Source organism: Phodopus roborovskii, unplaced genomic scaffold (assembly GCF_943737965.1).
Source record: "Phodopus roborovskii unplaced genomic scaffold, PHOROB, whole genome shotgun sequence".
NCBI classification, from domain to species: Eukaryota; Metazoa; Chordata; class Mammalia; order Rodentia; family Cricetidae; genus Phodopus; species Phodopus roborovskii.
Genome location: NW_026126459.1, coordinates 14875995 through 14897797, shown reverse-complemented (window position 1 = coordinate 14897797; position 21803 = coordinate 14875995). Strand labels below are relative to the sequence as shown.

Here is a 21803-nt window from a genome sequence, read left to right as displayed (position 1 = left end):
ATTATTTGTTGTTCTTTTGTGTTCAAGAGAGGGAAGCTGCTTTCAAAGAGAAAACAGCTTGGAAAACGTTGCAAGACTGATCAATAAGAAAGTGTTCTAAATCTTAACAATTGGGGAGGTCTAGTGAAATGGCATGTCTTTTATTTTTAGTTCGTGTTGAGCTTGTACTTTTGACAGAGATAATTAACTTTTGCCTAGTAGAGTAGTAAACACTAAGATTAGAGGGGATGGGGGTAGGTAGAAACACTACGATGGTATTCTTAAATGTTATGAATCTTCAACAGGAAAATAATTAGCCCAGGTATATAAAATTGTGGCGTATTCTACTTGCTCCAGGATATTAAATATGACAAATGGGTGGAACATATGAAATCTTAATATCAATGGTTTGGCAATGTATAATGAAGTACTTACAGATATATTTTACTTACCAAACAAAGTGATGTACTTTTTAAAGCATTAAGAATTATCATTGTTTCTTTTTCAGTAGCAAAGAAAAGTTTAAAACTAATTTAGGACCTCTATTCCCACTTGGAATTGATCTTGGGTGTTGTGTTAACCGTGCTAATCTGTTATATTTGAGTCACTGAACTCAATGTAAATTAGTGTATTCCTTGCTTAAAAGACAAAATCTATGAAATTCAACCAATTCAAAAGTAGTCTAATTATATTTTTGTGTGTTTTTAGATACTACTAGTGTTATCTAGAATGATATGTGTTTAACATTACTTATTTATATTTTTGTAGAATATTACCTAGTTTTAACATCTTAAAATTTAAAATCACAATTATGAGTCAGTTTCTATTCACTTTCTGTTTGCCCCCCAGTCTCACTCTGTGTGTGTGGGGGGGTCTGTCTGTATCTCTCTCTCTCCCTCTCATGTGTGTGTGTATGTGTATCTGTCTGTCTGTCTGTCTGCCTTGCTGTATCTGCTTGCCTCCCTGTATCTGTCTGTATGTCGCCAACATTCTCTTTCCTCTCTTCTCTCTCTCTCTCTCTCTCTCTCTCTCTCTCTCTCTCTCTCTCTCTCTCTCTCACACACACACACACACACACACACACACACAACACACACTGAACTGTTGAGAATTGGACCCAAGGCCTCATGTATGTCAGTAATAGACAAATGTTCTAACACTGAACTACACTCCTACCCCATTCATGTGTGTTTCAAACAATATATTTACTGGGTAACAGGTCTTTTAAATAATACAAGTGTAGAGTAAACTATATTATGACTAATTCTAATACCTAGTTACATTCATTGGTTATAGAATTGTAGTAACAATGGCTATGCTAAATAAAGCAAAACAATATACCTATATCATTAAAGAGAATCTTTAAGTAATTGCAGAATTTATTTCCATAGTTCATGCTGGATAAATTCTTATCTTTTTTACTTTTTTTAGGTAGAAATGAAGCAACTACAGAAAAGTTACAAGGCTTTAGCTTATCAGATGAACCTTATTTTGTCCAAGCGTTTGTGGTACATCATGATAGAACAGTTCCTGATGAAATACGTGTGGAGCAGCTGTGGACTAATTATGGTGGCAATACCTATTATCACGGCAACAGGCTTTGCAGATGGTGGTAATAACATTCACACTTAATCTTAAGTATATGCTTAACATTGTTTCTCTCCAGGATGCCCTTGCATGTTCCATGTGTACTGTATAGACAGACATTGTCTGTAGTTATTTGTACTATGAATCAGTGGTAGTTTTCTGTGTTCAGTAATGAGACAGTCAGTGTGAAAGAAGCAACAGGAGGCTCAAAGGACCTTGCCAAGGAGGTTCCTGACATGGTGCTTCTGGAAATCCACATGGAATAATTTCAATTACATTGCCCAATGATTTTCAGTTTATATTTACCACACAATGAACTCATATCTTTAGAAAGAGTGTGGCATAAGCACACCTCATATTTTGTTCTTAACATCCTATGGACCAAGCAGATAAATTTCCTGTAACTGAATTTGCCCTGATTTGTGATTTGGAAATTGCGTAGCTACATTGGATAACCAGGAATGCTGTTTCAGGCACATCCAAGTGCTGTGGAATGGACTCTCCATTTGTAGCAATATAGATGCTTTACCATGGCCATGATTTGGTGATGTTTGGGTGGGGTGGGCATATAAAGCTGCAGTTACCCAATTGTATGTCATCTTTATTTCAACAGTGTTTGTTTAATCAACATTTCTTCTTCAGTATAACTAAGAAAGATAAAGGCAAGAAGAAGGGCAATGTTACAATGCTCTCCCTAAATGTAAGCGTAGATCTTTACTGTTTGGAATGAAGGGGTTGCAGTTAGACTTCAGCTTCCATAGATTCATATTCAAGGATTTAGCCAAGCACAGAGCAGAAATGGGAGTCCAAAGCAAAAACATAATCAGTACATACTTTTTATCTCCTAAAGAACTAATGACTGTTTCCACAACATTTTCAACACACGAAGTATTGTAAATTATTTACAAAGTATTGTAAATTTTTATTTAAAAATAGTCAAGCTTGACTCATTATTAAGCTAAATATGTTCATTTCAGTAATCTGTGATTTGTCAGTCTTTCTTTGTGGTCAGCACTAAACACATAATGAATATACTCCACAAGTAAACTGCCAAATTGAAGCTGTGAACATTGATTTTTATTGCTTTAATGTGTTCCAATTTACCAAAAGATAAATTTTAATTTCTATTGTAAAAGGTAATTCTTAGTATTCAAGACATAATCTTTTCATGAAGAAATAGCTACTTTTCCAAAGAGTGGTTACAGTGATAAGGAAGACAATGAGAAGTGTATACTCTCAAGATTGGCTCTGCTAAGAAATATGGCAAAGTATAAATTAAAAAGTTATCTCTTAAACTTGTCAAAAGTTTCATGTTGACTTTACATTAGAGATAGTCCCAACAAGAAGATTATAATACAATGCCATTAGCGGTGTTTGGTCTTATTAGAAAACCCTAGTATAATCCACATAGAATAGAAAAAAAAATGTACCTATTAATGTTGACAAATTAACCCCACTGAGGCTAGTAAGAAGTAAACATGTATGCCACAACACTAACTAGCTTACTTACCAAGAGGTAATGAGATGTCTAAAAATAAATCCTACAAATCTGACTGTACCAGCTGAAAGGGGACATTTTATGTTGGAATTATAAGTGAAACAAATGTCACACAAGGCTCATTCCAAAGACTATCTTGCAGAGGTGGGCAATGTAAGATCCTCACAGGAGAGAGGAATGTTTCAAAGTCTGTAGAACTTAAGATTGCTGTATGTATACTGTGTGTCCATGCTACTAAATGTATTTGACCTCTGGTGACTTAACAAGTGAAAATACTGTATCACGCAGTGAAAATATTTTTTGTCAGATACTGATATCACCTTCAAGTTTCAGGTCTGGAAATTATATGTCATGTTCACTAATAGAGTCATAAATCTTAAGGCTGGGTGTGGTGGTACAGGCCTTTAATACCAGCACTGTGGACCAGAAGCAAGTGCATTTCTGAGTTCCAGGACATCCTAGGGGGGCCTACAAATCAAATTCCAAGACAACTAGGTCTATGTGGAAAGACCCTGTCCAAATATATATATATATATATATATATATATGTGTGTGTGTGTGTGTGTGTGTGTGTGTGTGTGTGGACATTTTTATATAATATATAACATAACATGTTATATATTATATACATTACACATTATATATTATATATTATATATAAAATGTCCCAATCACTTAGTTGTCTGTTATGTAACAGATAAAATAATTGCATGATACTATATGTTTTAAGGCATAAGAAGGTGAAAAAATGGGTGAAACAATGACTTAAGAAATGGTCCAGTGGTTAAGAGCACTTGCTGCCCTAATAGGGAACTAGAGATAAGTTCCCAGCATCCCTATTGAGTAGCTCATGGATGCTTGTAGCCCTAGTTCCAGGATATCTGGCATCCTTTTACGGCCTGCATGGGCAGCATCTATCCTCACATGCACATACCTATTTGCCCCCCCCCACAGATACTAAATTAAAAATTTTAAATAAAACTTTTAAAGTATGGATGGAATGGAAAAGAATGGAAAAGAGAATGAGTAATATAGAGTGGAAACCGGTATGGGATGGAGATAGAAAAAGGGAAGTGTGGCAATTCTGGGCCTGATGTAATAGTTAACTAAGCCTTGGAAAGACTACTTATATTTATAGGCCTTAGTCTTTTTAACCACGTGGGTAATAATGTACATAATTCAGCTTTTCTGTGAAATTATAATGTTCTGGCATGCTTTGAAAAAGTCCTTTGTAAGGAGTAAAAAGTGAGGGACCAGCTCTTGTCAGCATTTATTATGTTCCCAGCTTGTGGGCTCTGGAGTTCGAGTGCTTGAACTTAAAGGCAAGCTCTTCTGCTTGCAAGTGACCCTGGGAAAGCCATTCCACTTTTCTGGGGTTCAAATTCCTCATATCTAAAATAGGGAGAGGAAGCAGGATTGGCGTAAGGGTTAATGCAAAACTTAGTATGGCATCTGCTCATAGAAAATAATTTCTGACATTTGCTGATATCATTTCTGCTGTTTTAAAGAAGCAAGGATCTGAAAGTGACTAGGAAATCAGAAGTACGGCTGTTTAAGAGAAAAAATCTGTAGAATTTTTGTTGGAGGAAGTAAAAGATAAGCAGCCACTCTGTTGCAGATCTACTTGGCCACCCTTTTACAATGTCAAGCAAGCATTCATAGTAGGACTGGATACTTAGTTGAAAACATTACTTCTAGAACATACTGTTTTCCCAATCAGAAGAGGGCCTTAGAACCTTTAGACTAAGATCATGGCTTGTCTACATTCAGATGTGTAGTTAGCTGGGGATGGGAGACACTGTATAACTCCTGGCATACTGTCATTGCTCCTGTGCCACAGTCACCACCCTGAAACTGGCTCTGCAAATTGACAGTGATGATGGGCCAATCACTGGAATGGAAACATTTGAGTCTTCAGTTTCATCATTTTCTTTTTTATTTTAAGGCTGTGTATTATTTTGAGGCTATGTATTTTATTTCATTTATCATTAAGGCTATGCATCCTTCTCTTTGTATCAAGGGAAGGACACATTACAGCGGAAAACTTGTTAGTAATGATTTGTTTCTTCAATGACAAATCAAAGGTGCTGAGCTGATAAATAAAATAGGTGAGCATATTAGGTCATGGATTTATACCACTGACATTAAGGAATCTGGCCTTGTCAGAGAGGTCAGACAGTTGACTGTTCATACAGGCTTATCATTGCTGGCACTGTTTCCATGGTACCTGCTGGCAGTTTAAAAGTCATACACTATGGGAAAATATTTACTTTGCTGCTAAAAGCATAAAAACCCAGAAGGCATTATCAACCAAAGCAACATTGGACCTATGATTCCACACCAACCGCTGTCCATCTGTGCAAATGGTTTTGTTGTTGTTCTTGTTCTTAACAGAGGTTGCCAGTGAAAGGTCAAACCCCTTTTAACCCACATTCATAAAAACCCACTGATTAGCTTAGATGGTCAGCCAAATGAACCTTCTGTTAGTTTTAGCTCACAGGTGAATTCACTGTTTCAGTATGTAGCTGGTTATGAATGCCGTAGTATTTTTCTATTAGTTATGTACATCTCATTACACATTCAAATAGATTTCAAAATATCTAGAGCCAAGCATGTGCTGCACAACTACAGTCCTAGAACTCAGGTGGCTGAGGTTGCCAGATCACAGTGTAAAGACTAAGTCAGTCTAAACTACATAGTGAGAAGAAATCAAGTATGTAAATTCCAAAGGACTGACAGCTAGAGATTCAGCTGAACTATAGGGTGAAAAATGTTTGAGAAAGGAGGAAAATATCAAAATTAGGGGAGCCAGACTAGTTCAAATTCCTGTTATAGGAACCATACCATAGTTAATTTTTGTATTTTGGTTAGTAGGTTGAAAGTAGATGGGTATGTGGTAATATGTACATTTGCATGGGCTTGTGCATATATGCAGGTGGGTGTACGACTGCATGTAGGTGTATGTATGCATGTGGGTGAATGTATGCATTTGGGTGTATGTGTGCATGTGTACATGTGTGTGAAGATCAGAAGTCAATGTCAGGCATCTCTTGAGATAACTCTTCATTTTTATTTTTTATGTTTATTTACTTTTAATTTAATTTTTTTGTTGTTGTGTTTTCAAGACAGAGTTTCTCTGTGTAACTTTGGAACCTGCCCTTCCACTTGCTGGGTAGACCAGGCTGTCCTCTCACTCCCAGAGATCCACCAGCCTCTGACTCCCAAGTGCTGCGATTAAAGGCGTGTGCCACCACCGCCCAGCCAAAGTAATTTTTCATTATGTAAAAATATCCTACATGTATACATTTATTGCTCTGTGTGTGTCTGTGTTTATGTACGAATGCAGGCACTGATGTACCTACCACATTATGCATGTGGAGGTCAGAAGACAATTTTGGGGAGTTGGTTCTCCTATCATGTAGGTTGTAGGGAATCAAACACAGGTATTAGTCTTGCCCACTGAACCATCTCAACAGCAACCTCTTCCCTTTTCCTCCTCCTCCTCTTCCTCCTCTGCTTCTTCTCCTACTGCTAATTGAATTATGCTGGTTGGCCAGTGAGCTCTAGAGACCCTCCTGCTCCTCCAGTGCTAAGAAACCATGCCCAGGTTTCTATTTAAAGTGTGGGTACTAGGAATCCAAACTCAGGTCTTCCCTTGTGCCAATGGCACAGAGACATTGTTCCAGCTCCCTCAAGTTAGTCCTTTTATTAAGAATGCCAGGAGAGTTAGTTACAGTGTAATAGTAGCGGAAAGTTGGATACAGGAAAGATCTGAAGGAAGCTAAAGGGAAATAGCCTACTGCCTATAGATTTGGTTGTGCTAACTCTTGTTCTAAATAAACAATGCAAAGGGAAGCTTCTAATAAAAGTTAATACACAGGGTTCACTATATTTAATAATATATAATAATTAGATATAGTTCTAGGAAATTGCTGGTAGTGGTACAATATTGTTATTTTAGCCATAATTTAACTGATATAAAATAAGACAGATACTTGGAAAAAAACTCAATCTTTCTGTGATTTTTTTTCTTAGATCTGGAGAATGGTCCAAAGCAGGCTATGGTTAGTGATCGGACAGAAGCCTTTACCACTGCCCGGAATTTATTGGCCTCTGGAGCTGATGCTATTGAAAGAATTATGTCTTCATACAAAGAGGTATTTGAATTTCTTGCAAATTTGCTTAAAATATGAAAACATCTGAAAAATAAAGCAAAGTGTGAATTATGAAGTATACATAGCATTTTAGAAACAGTTTTTCCTGCTCTCTCTCTCTCTCTCTCTCTCTCTCTCTCTCTCTCTCTTTCTCTCTGCTCAAATTTGTCAAGAGTATAATTGAGATCAAGAATGGCAACTATGGGACAGCATATAAGTTAGTTATCAATCTCATTATCAGGGAAGATAGCCTCTATACTTTTGCTCAGATTGTCAGCTGGGGTCATCCTTGTAGGTCTCTGAACATTTCTCTAGAGTCAGCTTTCTCTTTAAACCTATAATGGCTCCCTCCATTATGGTATCTCTTTTTTTTTTTTTTTTTTCTTTTGTTCTCTTCTATTCCTCCCCCGACTCAATCTTCCTGGCCCCACATGCCCACATGTTCTCCTCTCCTCCCCTTCTCTTTCTCCTAACTCCCTTTCCACTCACTGCCTGAAACCCTGCTCCCAATATGCTCAGGAGATTTTGTCCCTTTCCCCTTCTGCAAGGGACCTTGTATGAATCTCTTAAGTTCTTCCTTGTATCCTAGTTTTCTCTGGTGGTGTGAATTGTAGGCTAGTGATCCTTTGCTTTATGTCTAAAATCCATATGGGTACATACTATGCTCCTCTTTTTGTGACTGGGTTACCTCACTCAGGATGATTTCTTCAAGTTCCATCCATTTGCCTGTGAATTTCAAGATTCCATTATTTTTTAGTTTTTGATTTGTTTTGGTTTGGTTTTGGTTTTGTTTGTTGTTGTTTTTTGTTGTTGTTGTTTTTTGTCTTTTTTTTTTCTTTTTCTGAATAGTATTCTATTGTGTAAATATACCACTTCTTTATCCATTCTTCAGTTGAGGGGCATCTAGGTTGGTTCCAGGTTCTTGCTATTAGAAATAATGCTACTACAAACATAGTTGAACAGATGTCTTTGTTGCATGGATGTGGATCATTTGGGTATATGTGTAAGAGTGGAATTGAAGGATGGCAACTCTGAAGTGAGGTGTTCAGTTATTTCTGCTTACAAGCATGATTTAACTTGCTTTTAAATGAGTAGAACAAAAAAGAATCGCTCTTGTGTGGCCTCTAGAGCCCATGCTTGATTCACATGCAGGCTTCATCATTTCAAAATCCAAGCCTCATGTGTGTCTGGATCCCTGTTTTCTTACTTGTAAATTGAGGTGATAGCAACAAGGATTTTACAGAGGGTTAAAAGTTCATAATGTGGGGTACTTAGGTCAATGCATTTCAATACATCTTGCAAACTTTGCTCATCCTTCATTGATGAAGTCTCACCAGGAATAACAAAACCAGGTGATTCTACATCTTCTAGTGGTCTTTGAAGCACCTGGGTGGGCTTCTCTGTCTCTATCACTTTACCACAATATGGTTCTCTCCCCTGTCCCTGACCCTGAGCTTTCTGATCTCAAGGACTGTCATGCTCATCTTTGCATTTCTAGCATTCATCCTAATACTCAGTTATGTGACTAATAAGTATTTTTTAAAAAATAGTAAAACAACAACAAAAGACCCATAGGTACCTCTGGGTTAAGATTAAAAAGACTATTCAATTCAGACATTTCTAAAATTCTATTAATTAATCTTGCATATCATACAGCTATATGAATTGCTCAAGTACATTTGCAAATTTATCTCCTAATTTAATTGAAGTGCAGTGTATGATGCAGCTTCAAAGTTTCTGAGTTTCTTACAGAACAGGTTTATTGATTTAGATTCTTTTTCCATCATAAAACAAATAGTTCAGTACCACTTATCAAAACTACCCAATTTTCAAAAATTCATACAGTAATTTTAATAATGTGGAGACCCAGTTTGGGGGATAGCTTTTGTTTCACATAGTTCACTTTACTATTAAGCAATAAGATATTTACTACTAAAATGAAATGATGCCAGGCAGTGGTGGCACACACCTTTAATCCCAGTACTTGGAAAGCAGAGGCAGGCAGATCTCTTGGGAGTTCAAGGCCAGCCTGATTTATAGACTGAGTTCCAGGACAGCCAGGGCTATACAGAAAAGCCTGTCTCGAGTGGGAAAAAAAAGCAGTAAGTAAATAAATAAGACCAAAAAAAAAAATGCCCATCTTACATTAAAATGTGCTAAGTCACAGAGGAATCACCATTTAACCATTCTAGATTATATCCAGTGATAAAAATGACTTCTTTTGTCTTGCCCTTGTATGCCTTGAATCTAAGACTATTTGCTTCATAAAAGCACAATGTGGTCTGTGAGAGGACAGGAGTCATCATGCCTTCTCCAAGAGCTGCAGAGGAGAAAAGGCCCCTTCGACTCAAGATCGTACATTCCACAACAAAGCCCCTGGTGTCCCAAAGCACTTATCTTCTGGCTTACTCTTAATTTTTATACATTCCCTTCCCGTGTGTGTGTGTGTGTTTCTGTTATTTTAGATATTTTTTCTATGCTGATATTTATATTTGCCCAGTTGCCTGCTTGGTTTATGTCACCTGACACAAAGCTGGGCAGACATATCTGGAAAGAAGGAAACTTAATTGAAATAATGTCTCCAATAAGATTGGGCTGTAGGCAATCCTGTGGGGTGTTGTAGGGATTGTGAGAAGGCCTCCACCACTGTTGGTGAGTAGTCCCATCTGCCACTTCTGAGCAGTTGGTCCTGAGTTGTATAAGACTGTAGGCTGAGCATGCCATGGGAGCAAACCTGTAAGCAGCACTCCTCCCTCCATGGTGCCTGGCTCTGCTTCAGTTCCTGCCTGCAGCTTCCTGCCTTGAGTTCCTGCCCTGACTTCCCTTGGTGACAGAGTGTGACCTAGCAGTTGTAAGATGAAATAAGCCCTCTCCTCTGCAGGTCACTTTTGGTCATGGTGTTTTATCACAGCAGCAGGAATCTTAACTAAGACATAAAAGTTTCTTCTAAATCTGTGTTTTGTTAAACCATCTCTCTCTTTACCTCTACATAAGAGCTAAAGACTTCTTTCCAGATAACATTTTCAAAGTTATCATTTATATGGCTATATAATGAACGTACATCAATAAACAGCCAATTTACAAGCCCTCTCTTGAGCAAAAGGCTTGTGACATTAACACCTACTCATTATAGTTTAAAATTTACACACAAAGCTCTCAGCCATCTGCCAGCATCCATGTGTTAATCTATGTATGATGGTTACGAGGCATCTTTTGTGACATGCATGCATATCGGTGTCACTTTTCCAGGTCTTTCTCTGAGATAAATGACAGGGATAAGACAAGTTACCTTTCACAGTCCCCTGATAGCAAGCTGTTCTGGCATAATAGGGAAACAGCAGGAGTTTAACCCAGATCAACAGCTGGCAGAACTGGAGCAATATCTTTCTATGGGGCTTTGTGGACTAAAGCAGAAATATATTTCACCTTATCTCATAATCTGTCCTAGAAAAAAATGCCATGAGCTTATAGTTTTACTCGAGCATTGAAGCTATATTCGCCTTGACAAGAAGCTGAATTGTGGGGTTTATACTAAAGCCTCTCACTGGGCTCACTTACACAATGTGTGCCCTCTAGCACAGATATTCCTCTGCTCAAACAGGAACTTTGACAGTATTTGGCTCAGGGATATTCATTTATAAATCAGGCAAAAAGTATTTTATTCTATTTAATATATTCATATCCATGTGGGCAAAAATACACCTTCTTATTGATGCTGCTTATATTTAGGGAAACTACTTTGGATTGTATTCGGAGACAACATAGATATGGCTGAACAAGTTACTTTCTTTTTAATATTTCACTAATAAATAGAGTCAATGTCATATTCATTTTCATTGTTCTGTTTTGAATTTTCTGAATACAAATGTGTATGTATGGAGGCATGAACCCAGGGGTTCATGAGAGGTACATACACAGATTAATGATCTATTTTACATAGAGAAAGAAAAAGAATGGTAATTGTAATGCATGCTTTTAATCACAGTACTTAGGAGGCAGCACAGGCAGATCTCAGTAAGTATGAGGCCAGCCAGAGCTGCTGCCCAGTGAGGTCCTGACTCAAAAACAAACAAAAACAAATATAAAGGATCATTGTTCCACTTAAGTGGGCAGAACAGAAATGTGACTAAAAGACCCTTATGACTCCTTAATATTATGAGAGGTTCTCATTTCCTTTTGAGCACTGAGGTAAATCAGTATTTTTTTGTTTTACAACTCCAACAAAATCTACACCAATGTCTTCCTTTATTGTCCCTAATAAGATTCTTACTATTGTTTGCTTCAGTAATCAGATGTATTTTTTCTGTCATATATAATGAAGTAGAATCCTCATCAACAACTCAAGAGGTTTATATATCACATACTATTTTAAAGTTATCTGTCATGGCTATATTAATTCACTCTTCACATCTTGATTTTAGATCACTGAACTAGCAGGCTATACTGCTAGAGTATACAATATGTTCTGGGTCTTTGATGAAGTGAAAAGGGGCATTTATAAGAGAAACGTCACTCAGGAGCCTGAAAAGCATGGCAAGAGTGGAGATGACACCCTCAGCGACACCCTGGCAATTAAAGGTAATTAACTTCAGGTGTTTTCACATTTCCCCTATAGTTTAGTGTCATTTTGCAAAAAGAACTAAAGGTTTCTTCTTTAGAAAATGGATTTTAATGGTTACAAGAAGATAGAATTTAAATAACAAACATCATTTAGACAGCAGTCTCTTATTAGTATTGCAGGGACAAATAGTGCTATAAGAAGAAAATATGACATATTCAGGAAAATGTGCTTGCATTATGTTAGGAGACAGCACATGTGGCTCAAGGAGTTGTCTGCTCTTAAAATTTGAACTAATAAATAGAATTAGTGCTAGTGCCATATTGTTTTTCATTATTCTGTGTTTCCAAATGTTTGTTATGTATTAAAATACATCACTTCCTATTAGTAGTGTATTTTTTTTTTGTCTTGTAGGAAATAGGAAAACAGCATGACTCTAATTGTGTGGCTAGGTTATATCAGATAGAGTTTAGGTCTGCGAGGATAAAGATAACGATATTTGATTATAAAATTATTTTCTCAGAAATATTTTCTTAATAGATTAAAAGTGAAGGTATTAAATTGACTTCAAGTATATTTATTTTTTCCTATGACTTCTCTTTAAAATTGAGTTTGCTCATTCTGTTGTACCATTCTTCAAGTTAGTAAGCAGCAGCTTGTGAAAGCCTCTGTAACATAAACTATTCCTTGATTACAGGAACAGTTATTGATGTGGATCATGGAATCATATGTGAAAATGTGCCCATAGTTACACCAGCAGGAGAAGTGGTGGCTTCCAGGCTGAACTTCAAAGTAAGATGATATCCAAGAAACTTCTGATTGCTGGGCCTCACACTAATAGAAAACAACTCAGAATCCATGTACCTTATATTAAATACTTGGAGAGGAGCGTGTGGAAAGGGGGAAATCAAAAAGGTACGCACAGTGGCTCAGTTGCAAGAGCAGTCACTTCCTCCCAAAGCAGGGAGAAAAGAGAACTTTGATTTCCGCTGCCTTAGTGCCAAGTTGAAAATCAAACTACACAGCACTGAGAACCATGCAAGGCAGCTTTGGGGAACAAGAGGAAATATCAGAAATTCATATCTGGAAATGAATTTGAACTTTTTGTAAAAGTTGTTAAGAAATCTATAAGACTTTTACATACTTTCTAAAAATATTACATTTCCCCAAAGATCATTATCAAATTCAGCTTTACTAATGCACATTTTATAACTTTAATTTCTACTTTTAATAATCAGAAGATTCATGGATTCAACTTTAGTTTTTAATTCTGTTGAAAATAATTGATTTATTATTTTACATATTAATCACAAAGCTAAGAAGTCCAAGAGCATGTTGTAGACCCATAGCCCAGGTTTTACAACTTTGTGAAATTTAAACATACATTTTAGATGAGTATAAAATGGCAAACATGCTGTTTTAGGTACTTAAGTCATTGTGTCAGTAAACTGACAACTTAAAAAGAAAAATATTTAATTGGCTCCTGGTTTTAGGGGATTTATATGGGGTTGAGCTGTCTCACTGCTTTGGGCCTGAGAAATAGCTGAACATCTTTCATGGATGTATAGCAAAGGAGAGTCTTTACTGCAAGCTAGATAACAAGTAGAGAGAAGGAATGAACAAAGGGTCAGGCCACGGAAGAGTCTGATGACACATGATCCTAATGACCTTCTTCCTCCAGGTAGGACTCATGTCTGAGGCTTTCCACTGCCTTCCAAAATGTCCCAGAAATTGGAGACTTAGTGACCCCATAGATTCTATAGAAGACATTTCAGAGTCAAACCATATCAACTAAAATGAGGACAATTGAGCTATGTGTGAACAAAGGCATGACCAAACTACATAATCAAATTATGAACATCATAATACTAATGGTTTTGGAATAGATCTTAGCATAGGCTTAATTATTAGAGATATATTTGCAATTGATGAAGGTTACTAAATGTTGAAAAGAGAGGATGAAATACACTGAACATAATCTTGTTAATAAATTGTAAAGTAATTGTATGGACAGGATTTATTGTTCCATTATAAACCTATAGGATGGTTTTATTATTAGGATATGACATGAGTACCAATTATATAGTCATTGCAAATATGTAATGTTTTATTATATATTAATACTTCAACAATTTAGTCAGGGATAAAACTAAGTGGGTAGGGTGTTTGCCTGGCATGTAAAGGCCTTGAGTTCAGTCCTCACCCTGGAAAACAAAGAAATGAAAGCAATCTGTGATTTTTATATGGCTCTGTATTTCTGTTGTTGCTTTGTCAGTATAGGTAATATAATATTGGTTCTTGTTGCTCTAATTTCCAAATAAACAGGTGGCAAGGTCTGAATATTGCTGTTTTCTAACTATGCCACTGTAGAGCCATCACACCTTGCAGAAAAACCCAGAGTTCAATCTCTTATAGAAAATAATCAATAATCCAGTGGGAGACTCTTACAGACTGTTATGATACTATGAAGATGTATTTTGTTACAACATACTGTTTGTTATTATATTTGCCTCTGGAAGTTGTGTTTCAGTTCTAATCTCACGAGAATAGCATAAAAGTTGTGCTTCAGTATTGATTGGGAAATATATACTTTTTAAGAAAATCGATTTTCATCCTTTTGTTGGTCCTCAAACTTAAAATTTTGACTTACTGAAAAAGAAAACAAAATGTGAGTATTTACTCAGAATTTACTGGGAAATTATGCTAAGGAAATATCAATACGAAAATGTTTTCCAACTTTTTTTTAAAGCGTTAAATTTCTAAGAACTGATAGAAATTGGCCCTTTTATGACATTTCCGCCTTGATTAAATGCTTTTGTAGCATTTCAGACACTAAAGTAAAAAATTAAGGGCCCATCTAGCTCCTTGGATAACTATTCTTTTAGTATATTCAATTTTCAGTTGCATTTGGATCTATATAAATTTAATAAAATAGTAATGTAAGTAAAATGAAATTTAATGTATTTTTAATTTAGGTCTTATGGCTCATCTTCTTCCATGTGTAGCTCATTTCTTTACATGTGATTAGATCTGATAGCAATATCTCAATTGAAGTACTGAAGAGCCATTGTTCATTCAGAGAAGATACTTTTAGCATCAGAGAATAGTCAAGCCAACCTTGATGTTCTCATCCTGATACATTTTCTTTGATTTCTTTATCATCCAATATTGTCATGTGATTGAATTTTTAAAATCACCTTTAAATGCTACCAAATGAAATAATTACTAAATATTGCAGCTAATTATCTTACTTCTGACTTTAGGTAGAAGAAGGGATGCATCTTTTGATTACGGGTCCCAATGGCTGTGGGAAAAGCTCTCTCTTCAGAATCTTAAGTGGGCTATGGCCTGTGTATGAAGGCATCCTCTATAAACCACCTCCACAACACATGTTTTATATTCCACAGAGGTAAGACATTCTTCATAGAAAATGAAAATGATTGCTTTCGCTCTGGAATTGTGTTCATTCCTAGGGCTCTTCCGTTTATGCTCATTCAAGGGTATTTTCAGTGGGAGCAGCTATTGAGTAAATAGGAATGAGTTCACTTGTCCCCAGAGTTCTTTTTTTTTTACTGTTTTGACTATAATAGATTCTGGATCAGTGCCACTTCTTGTAGTTTTCATGCTTAACAGGATACTAAGAATATTCAAAGGCTTTAGATGTCTTGGGAAAGAATAAATGGATCCAAAGAATAATTTGATGTCACATTATCTTCTTACAGATAAAAATATAATATTTTAGTTCTATTCAGGTCTTTCCATCATGCTACATATACTAATGTGTCCTAAAATTCTCCATTCATGCCTAAGAGCCTCCTTAAAGTCTTTATTGTGATTATAATAGATAATTAATAATCTTAACTACCTTAGTTAAAAATTATTTTAAGAATGAGAATAAGATAAGCATGGAAAGTATCATTTTTTTGAACAAATCTTTAGCCATCTTCCTTCATAACAACATGGAAATATCTAAAATCAGAGTTATATACTTGGGAATTTGAAGTATTTATTGTAGGTGAGAGAAAATTAGCTATAAAGAAAAAAATAAGTTTCTGCAGCCTCATGATTTCTTCAAGCATCACCCAGGTTCAATAGACATTGCACTACACACATTGCCTCTGAGTCATCCTGTGTGTGAAACAGGCAGGACATGGTGTTCCCTCTGAATTGGAGGACTTCACTGAGGCATGTGACAGAGAACCTAGGATGGAAGTGTAGGGCTGGAGCACATGTACATGTCACATTGAGGCCAGGCAGTATCACAGACTTTAGTGCCCTTTTCTTTGTTGCGAAATGGTGCTACCATCCTGCCATTTGGTCTGAAACTCAGACCATAAGCAGCCGTGAGGGTCTGTGAATTCATTTTCTTTCAAATAAGACTCAGGGCAGTAGCAGCAGGATGCTATCTGGTGTATAGGAAGGAGAAGAAATGTGTTAGCTGAAAATGTTAAATATGAGAAATGTTGGTACCTGAGTTTTAAACAACTCTAATGGCCTGTGACATCATAAACACTTTCTTTCCTGTCCTTTGGGTAGCCTCCGCTTTACTGCCTCACTTTAAGTTTTATAAATGAATGTAGTAAGTAGCATTATTTAAATGTTGTACTTAAAACATAAGGTACAAAAACATGAGAAAAATGGTCAACCAAGAAACAAATTCTTGATGAAAATGAAAGCGCACAAATAAAGTTTATGTTTTACCCGTTAGATATTTCATGTATTATATTATATTAATAAAATGCTTTTTGAATACACATTTGATAAAGTGAAAAGAGTTTTCTAGTAATGAATGAGTTTATGAAAGTGAATAAATTAACCTTTACCCTCAGAGTGAACTAACCACAATGTTTTACAATAAACAGAAGTAGTCATTAGGAAATTTTTGTTATGAAATATATTTTTGCCTGAGCAAACTCCAACCTAGTTAAAGAGAAAAATAAGCAAGAGTCGTCTATATTTTAATTCATAAATGAGTATTGTTTTAAGTCAGTTAACATTAGTTACTTGCATCTAGAGGCATGGGGAATCATATTTACACTTAAGACTTTTGTACAGCCATGTTCCTTCCACTTTTGCTTACTATTCACTTAAGACACAAATGTAAACTAAGGAAGTATGATTGTAGCATTTATTTCTTGTATTCTAAAAGCCAGTGATTTTTTTATCAACTAAGTTTTGGAATGATCACAGGAGATTTTATTATGTAAAAGAAAATAACAGTATGACCTTTTTTAAAATATGTGTGAGTAACTGAACTTAAATCATCACATACATGACTGCTATGATTAATTTTTTTCAGTCCTTGCTAGCAATGGAATGTAAGCTAACTACTAGTTTGGGAGAAAAACCAACAAAGACTTCATGCCTAAGTATGGACTCTGTAAGTCATTAAGCAGATTTTACAGTTAATTACTGTGATCAAAGTATTTCTTCTTAGAGAATGGATCTCTGTATGCAGTGATCAAATGTAAAATACATTGCTGCTTTTGTTGGTGAAAATGGAGTAGGTTTTGTGACAGTGAGTTTCTTACATCGTGTAGTGAGAAAAAGGGAACTACTTGGGGAAGAGCACAAACTTGGCTTTTGACCAAGCCTTCACACACAGAGACCCAAACAAAAATGCTACTCTGGCTCACTTTATAAGTTGGGAAACATGAATTCCTGAGAAATTGTGAAATCGCCCCAGCATCCTCCCAGTTGGTGTCTTCTAATGCTTTAGCAATGTTAATAATAAGAGCCAGATCTTTGGAGAACTGGGCATTGGTACAAGAAGACAGAGCTGTTCTGTATAAACTGAGTCCAAACCATTTTCCCTCACCCTGTCTTCATCAATGACAGAATATAATAAGTGGTGCATCTGTAAGTTTTAGGACAGCATGCTTTGTCCGAAAAGTGCCTTAACCTCTTTCCTTTTATGGGATGATAAATTGTGAGATGTGAGGGTTTTACTGAAGTAGTACCTGGAGACCTATTCTGGCACTTTCCAAACTGATATCAAATGTCCTGTACTATACGACTATGTACCGTAATCAAATGGCAGATGCTCATCACTCCATGATAGACCAGCTTTCATGACTCTCAGGAAGCATCTTCCACTTGGATGTATCTTCTGAATTATTTTGCCAATTCTTGGTGTTCTTTCTCTTCTTCCCAAGCCTCAAGACGGGCATTTGACCCTTTGTTCTTGCTTTCATTTCTTCACTAATAGTTGGCCTATTACTCACATACTTACCCCTTGGAGAGTTTTTGTCTACAGAAGTCACAGTCCCCAAAGCCAGATTTGCATGTATTCCATTTATATTTCTTGCTGATCAATACTATCAATGCCCTATCAGTCATTGAAATGAGACATTGAAATATGGGATTTGGGAGAACCTATAGAAAAGGAAGGAAGGAAGAATGACAGGATGGCCACTTTGCATCCCTTTATTCTGTTTTAGTTAACCCCCAGAGGATGGTTTGTGTATGTCACACTCGCTTCTCAGCAATTGTCTATAGTTGGGCACAACCCAGCATGGAATTATATTTCAAATATTCCCATCTCTCTATTCTTCTTTGAAAGAAATATCTCAGGAGGGAAGTGCTAATGAAGACTTACCACTCAAAACTATTTGACATATACTGCATCAAACATTCAGAGACAGAGTTAGACCTCCTACAGTCATCTATCAAAAGTCCCATAAATATATACAAATTATGTGCATCTTTGACTCTGACTCTGAGGAATAAAACACTGGGGAAATGAGAGAAAGATTGCACTCATAAGGATTGTATTAAACCTGGTGGTGGTGGTGCCCGCCTTTAGTCCCAGCACTCAAGAGGCAGAGACGATGGATCTCTGAGTTCAAGGCCAGCTAGGTCTACAGAGTGAGTTCTATGCCAGCCAGGGCTATACAGGGAAACCATCTCAAAAATGAAAAGAAAAAAGAAAGAAAGAAAGAAATGAAGGAAGGAAGGGAGGAAGGAAAGAAGGAAGGAAAGAAGAGGAAACATAGAAAAGATTCTACTTAGGTGGGGGCGTGCTTGTGTTGAATGCATGGCCCCATGCATGCAGAGTATACCCTCCCACTGAGCTTTACCCCAGTACAGAATGACTGACAGATTTCCTTTCTATTGGCAAATCCGCCCAGCATCTTACACTATGGACCATCTGTCTGCTTTGTTACTTGCACTGGGTTTGTTGCCTAATCCTCTTTGTGGAGGATAAATGTCCGTAATTAACATTTTCTTTTTATAAAGGAAATTGCTGAATCAGTGACAAAGGCTCAGTAGCATTCTTGGGGCTAATTCCTTGCTTTATGAATACTAGATGACTAGATGTAAAAAGTTGGATGATGTAATTTTCATAAAAGTAAATATCTCTTTTGAGTACTGCTTAGTTTGCTTTAAAAAAATATAAAAATGTTAGGAATGATATTATGCATTCAGAACTCAAATCTTGAGCTTGCTGTGCATGAAAAAGCATGATAGCATGATTGGTTCAACCTGTGCATTTCTCAGTGATTGACAGTGAGTATTCATGGTTTGCTCCACCTTCTTACTGTTTGGTCACACAGCTAGAGAAATGGCACATTACTCTTCAACTTTAGACTCCATGCCTTAGAGTTTAATATGTTGAATTTTTATCAGTATTGTCCAGTTAAACTATATAGTTTAAAACGTTTTTTACTCTGAGCACAAAGATAGAGATTATAATTTTCCATGTTCTCTTCTTTCCTCCTTTGTCTCAAATATAGAATAATCAAAAACCAGAAAAATCTGACAAACATAAATTATATAAAAAAGAAATATCCAATAGCTCTATGTTAACACAGGAAAATGAGAGTCTAAAGCAAAATGTAAAATATTTAAGATGCTTTTCATAATTAATAACTATAAAAATATAATTATTGGGGATGGATTTGACCTCAGATACTTTTACTATGACAGTTAATCGTTTTAAAAATAAGTGCAGAGGTAACATTTCACAGAAAAACAATTACAATTTGTTGCTAAAATTCTTTCCCAGGAGGATCAAATTTTACTCCAGGCCTACATATTTCAGATTATCTCTATTAGTATCTTGAAAACTGAGTAGGAAATGAAGCATTACAAAGCTATAGTTATTTTGCTCCATCAGTAAAGAACCCTTTTAAGATAAATCTCTCAGTGAACCAGAGGAAATTAGCTGAGTTTGAAGAGTCTATAAAAATCTTAAGTCTTCTGATGAAGTTACAGGTTTGCCCTATTTCCTAACAATGAAGGCATCTGACTACCCTCGGTGTTGTGAGTCCTCAGAAGCTCTGTAAACTGCACCAGTGAACTATATGTTACTAAAGAAAAGCTTCTACATAAACTTGAAGTACTTCTTAGGATCTATCTTTAATGTCTACACAGAAACCTATTATTCATCAATCATATTTAAGTATAATAAAACTTACTATGGGATAAAACCCAGTAGACAATTATCCAACAAAGGGGAATTATTTTGTATTTACTTGTCGGTTTTACGAGATTTTTTTTTTCATGGCTGGGGAACAACTAGCACTGCATGACAGGCAATTGCTCAATCAGTGAGCTACAACTCTGCTGCTCCTTTCTGTTTTGTTTTCACTTAGGGACCGCAAGAGAAATGAACTTCTTATTTAAATGGTGATCACTTGAATGCCTTCCCTTGTGCCTATGTTACAGTAAACAATCTTACTACATTACTTTATTTAACTGCTTTATTCTGCAATCGTGAAAAATTGAATAAAATAAGCGACTTCACAGACAAATCAGACCAATGACAGTACTACAATGGTGAGATTAGAAGTCTCTCCCAGAACCACCTCTCTGAAGTCTATTATCACAGCCATTACTCACACTGTATAGCATAAAGTGTTGTATACTGAATCATGGATGGAAATGATGACTTCATCAAATACTAGCTCTTTGTCAGGGTGTATGGCAAGGCCTTAAGAGGCACTCATGGACTGGATACATAGATGTTTTTGTTTTTGCTTTTGCTTTTTTTGTTTTTCATCATTGCAGTCTGGACTGTGCCGTGTGATGGGACCGCTCTTTGCATTTACATCTCTGCTTTACTCTAAGGTAGAAAATCAAAATTTGCATAGAAAAGATGTGGTGCCTGCCTTTAACCCCAGCAGTGGGAGGTAGAGGCAAGTAGAACTCTGTGAGTTAAGGCCAGCCTGCTTTACAGAAACAGTCTTCTAGGACAGTCAGAGATGCATAGTAAGACCCTGTTTCAGAGAGAGAGACAGAGACGGAGAGAGACAGAGAGAGAATATATTTAGAGAGGGTATGTTTTCTCTTTTCATTTCACCTCCTTGGGTGACTTTTTCACACAAGTTTCTGGCTTGCTTTTTCCTGTTTCCCTCTGTAGGTGTAACAAAATGTGTGTATTTGTATCATCTTCTTTTCATAGAAGATGACATACTGTCTACCAGTGTTTCTCATCTGGGGACAGCTTTATGACCAAGGGGTATTTGTCCCATTGTGGAAACTTGTAGACAATTTTTAAAATTCTGTTTGAGGAGATGCTGCTGACATCTAGTGGATATAGACCAGGTATGTCGCTAACCTTTCCTCAGCAGGATGCCATTGGCAAAGACAAGTCATCTATCAGTCAGCATGACAGAGCTGCTGTGACATCCTGATTTGGCATCAGTCAGCATGTCTGCTTTCACACTTTCCTTCATAGCTGAATGATGACAACAGAATTCACTCTGTGTTACTTCCTGTGTATCTGCCTGGCCTCTGTAGTGCCTCGTAGTAGGTACAGATAGAGGTTCTCTTTGTAGGTACACATTGTTGATTTAAGGATTCTCTCTGCCTGCTCCTTTAACTTGGCTTTGACTATTATGAAAATGCAGATGACACTGTAATGGGTAAGCTTAGTCAAGTTTTCCTTTTTGGCATTTTTAGGAGTATATCCTCCAAGAAAATTCCCGGAAGTAGGTCAAATGGCAAATGACATGTCAATTTGCCAGATTTCCTCCAAGGAGGCTGGATTTTCACCATTATAGGGAAACATCTGTTTTTCCCA

General features: G+C 36.5%; 1 protein-coding gene across 1 annotated transcript in view; it reads left to right on the top strand.

Annotated features, from left to right (window-relative positions):
- Abcd2 (ATP binding cassette subfamily D member 2) overlaps nucleotides 1-21803 on the top strand; it is a 41223-nt gene that overhangs the window by 1664 nt on the left and 17756 nt on the right. The window contains exons 2-6 of the mRNA XM_051189695.1: nucleotides 1411-1591; nucleotides 7100-7221; nucleotides 11640-11796; nucleotides 12474-12568; nucleotides 15040-15185. Coding sequence (XP_051045652.1) covers nucleotides 1411-1591; nucleotides 7100-7221; nucleotides 11640-11796; nucleotides 12474-12568; nucleotides 15040-15185 — 701 coding nt within the window. The remainder of the gene's footprint in view (nucleotides 1-1410; nucleotides 1592-7099; nucleotides 7222-11639; nucleotides 11797-12473; nucleotides 12569-15039; nucleotides 15186-21803) is intronic.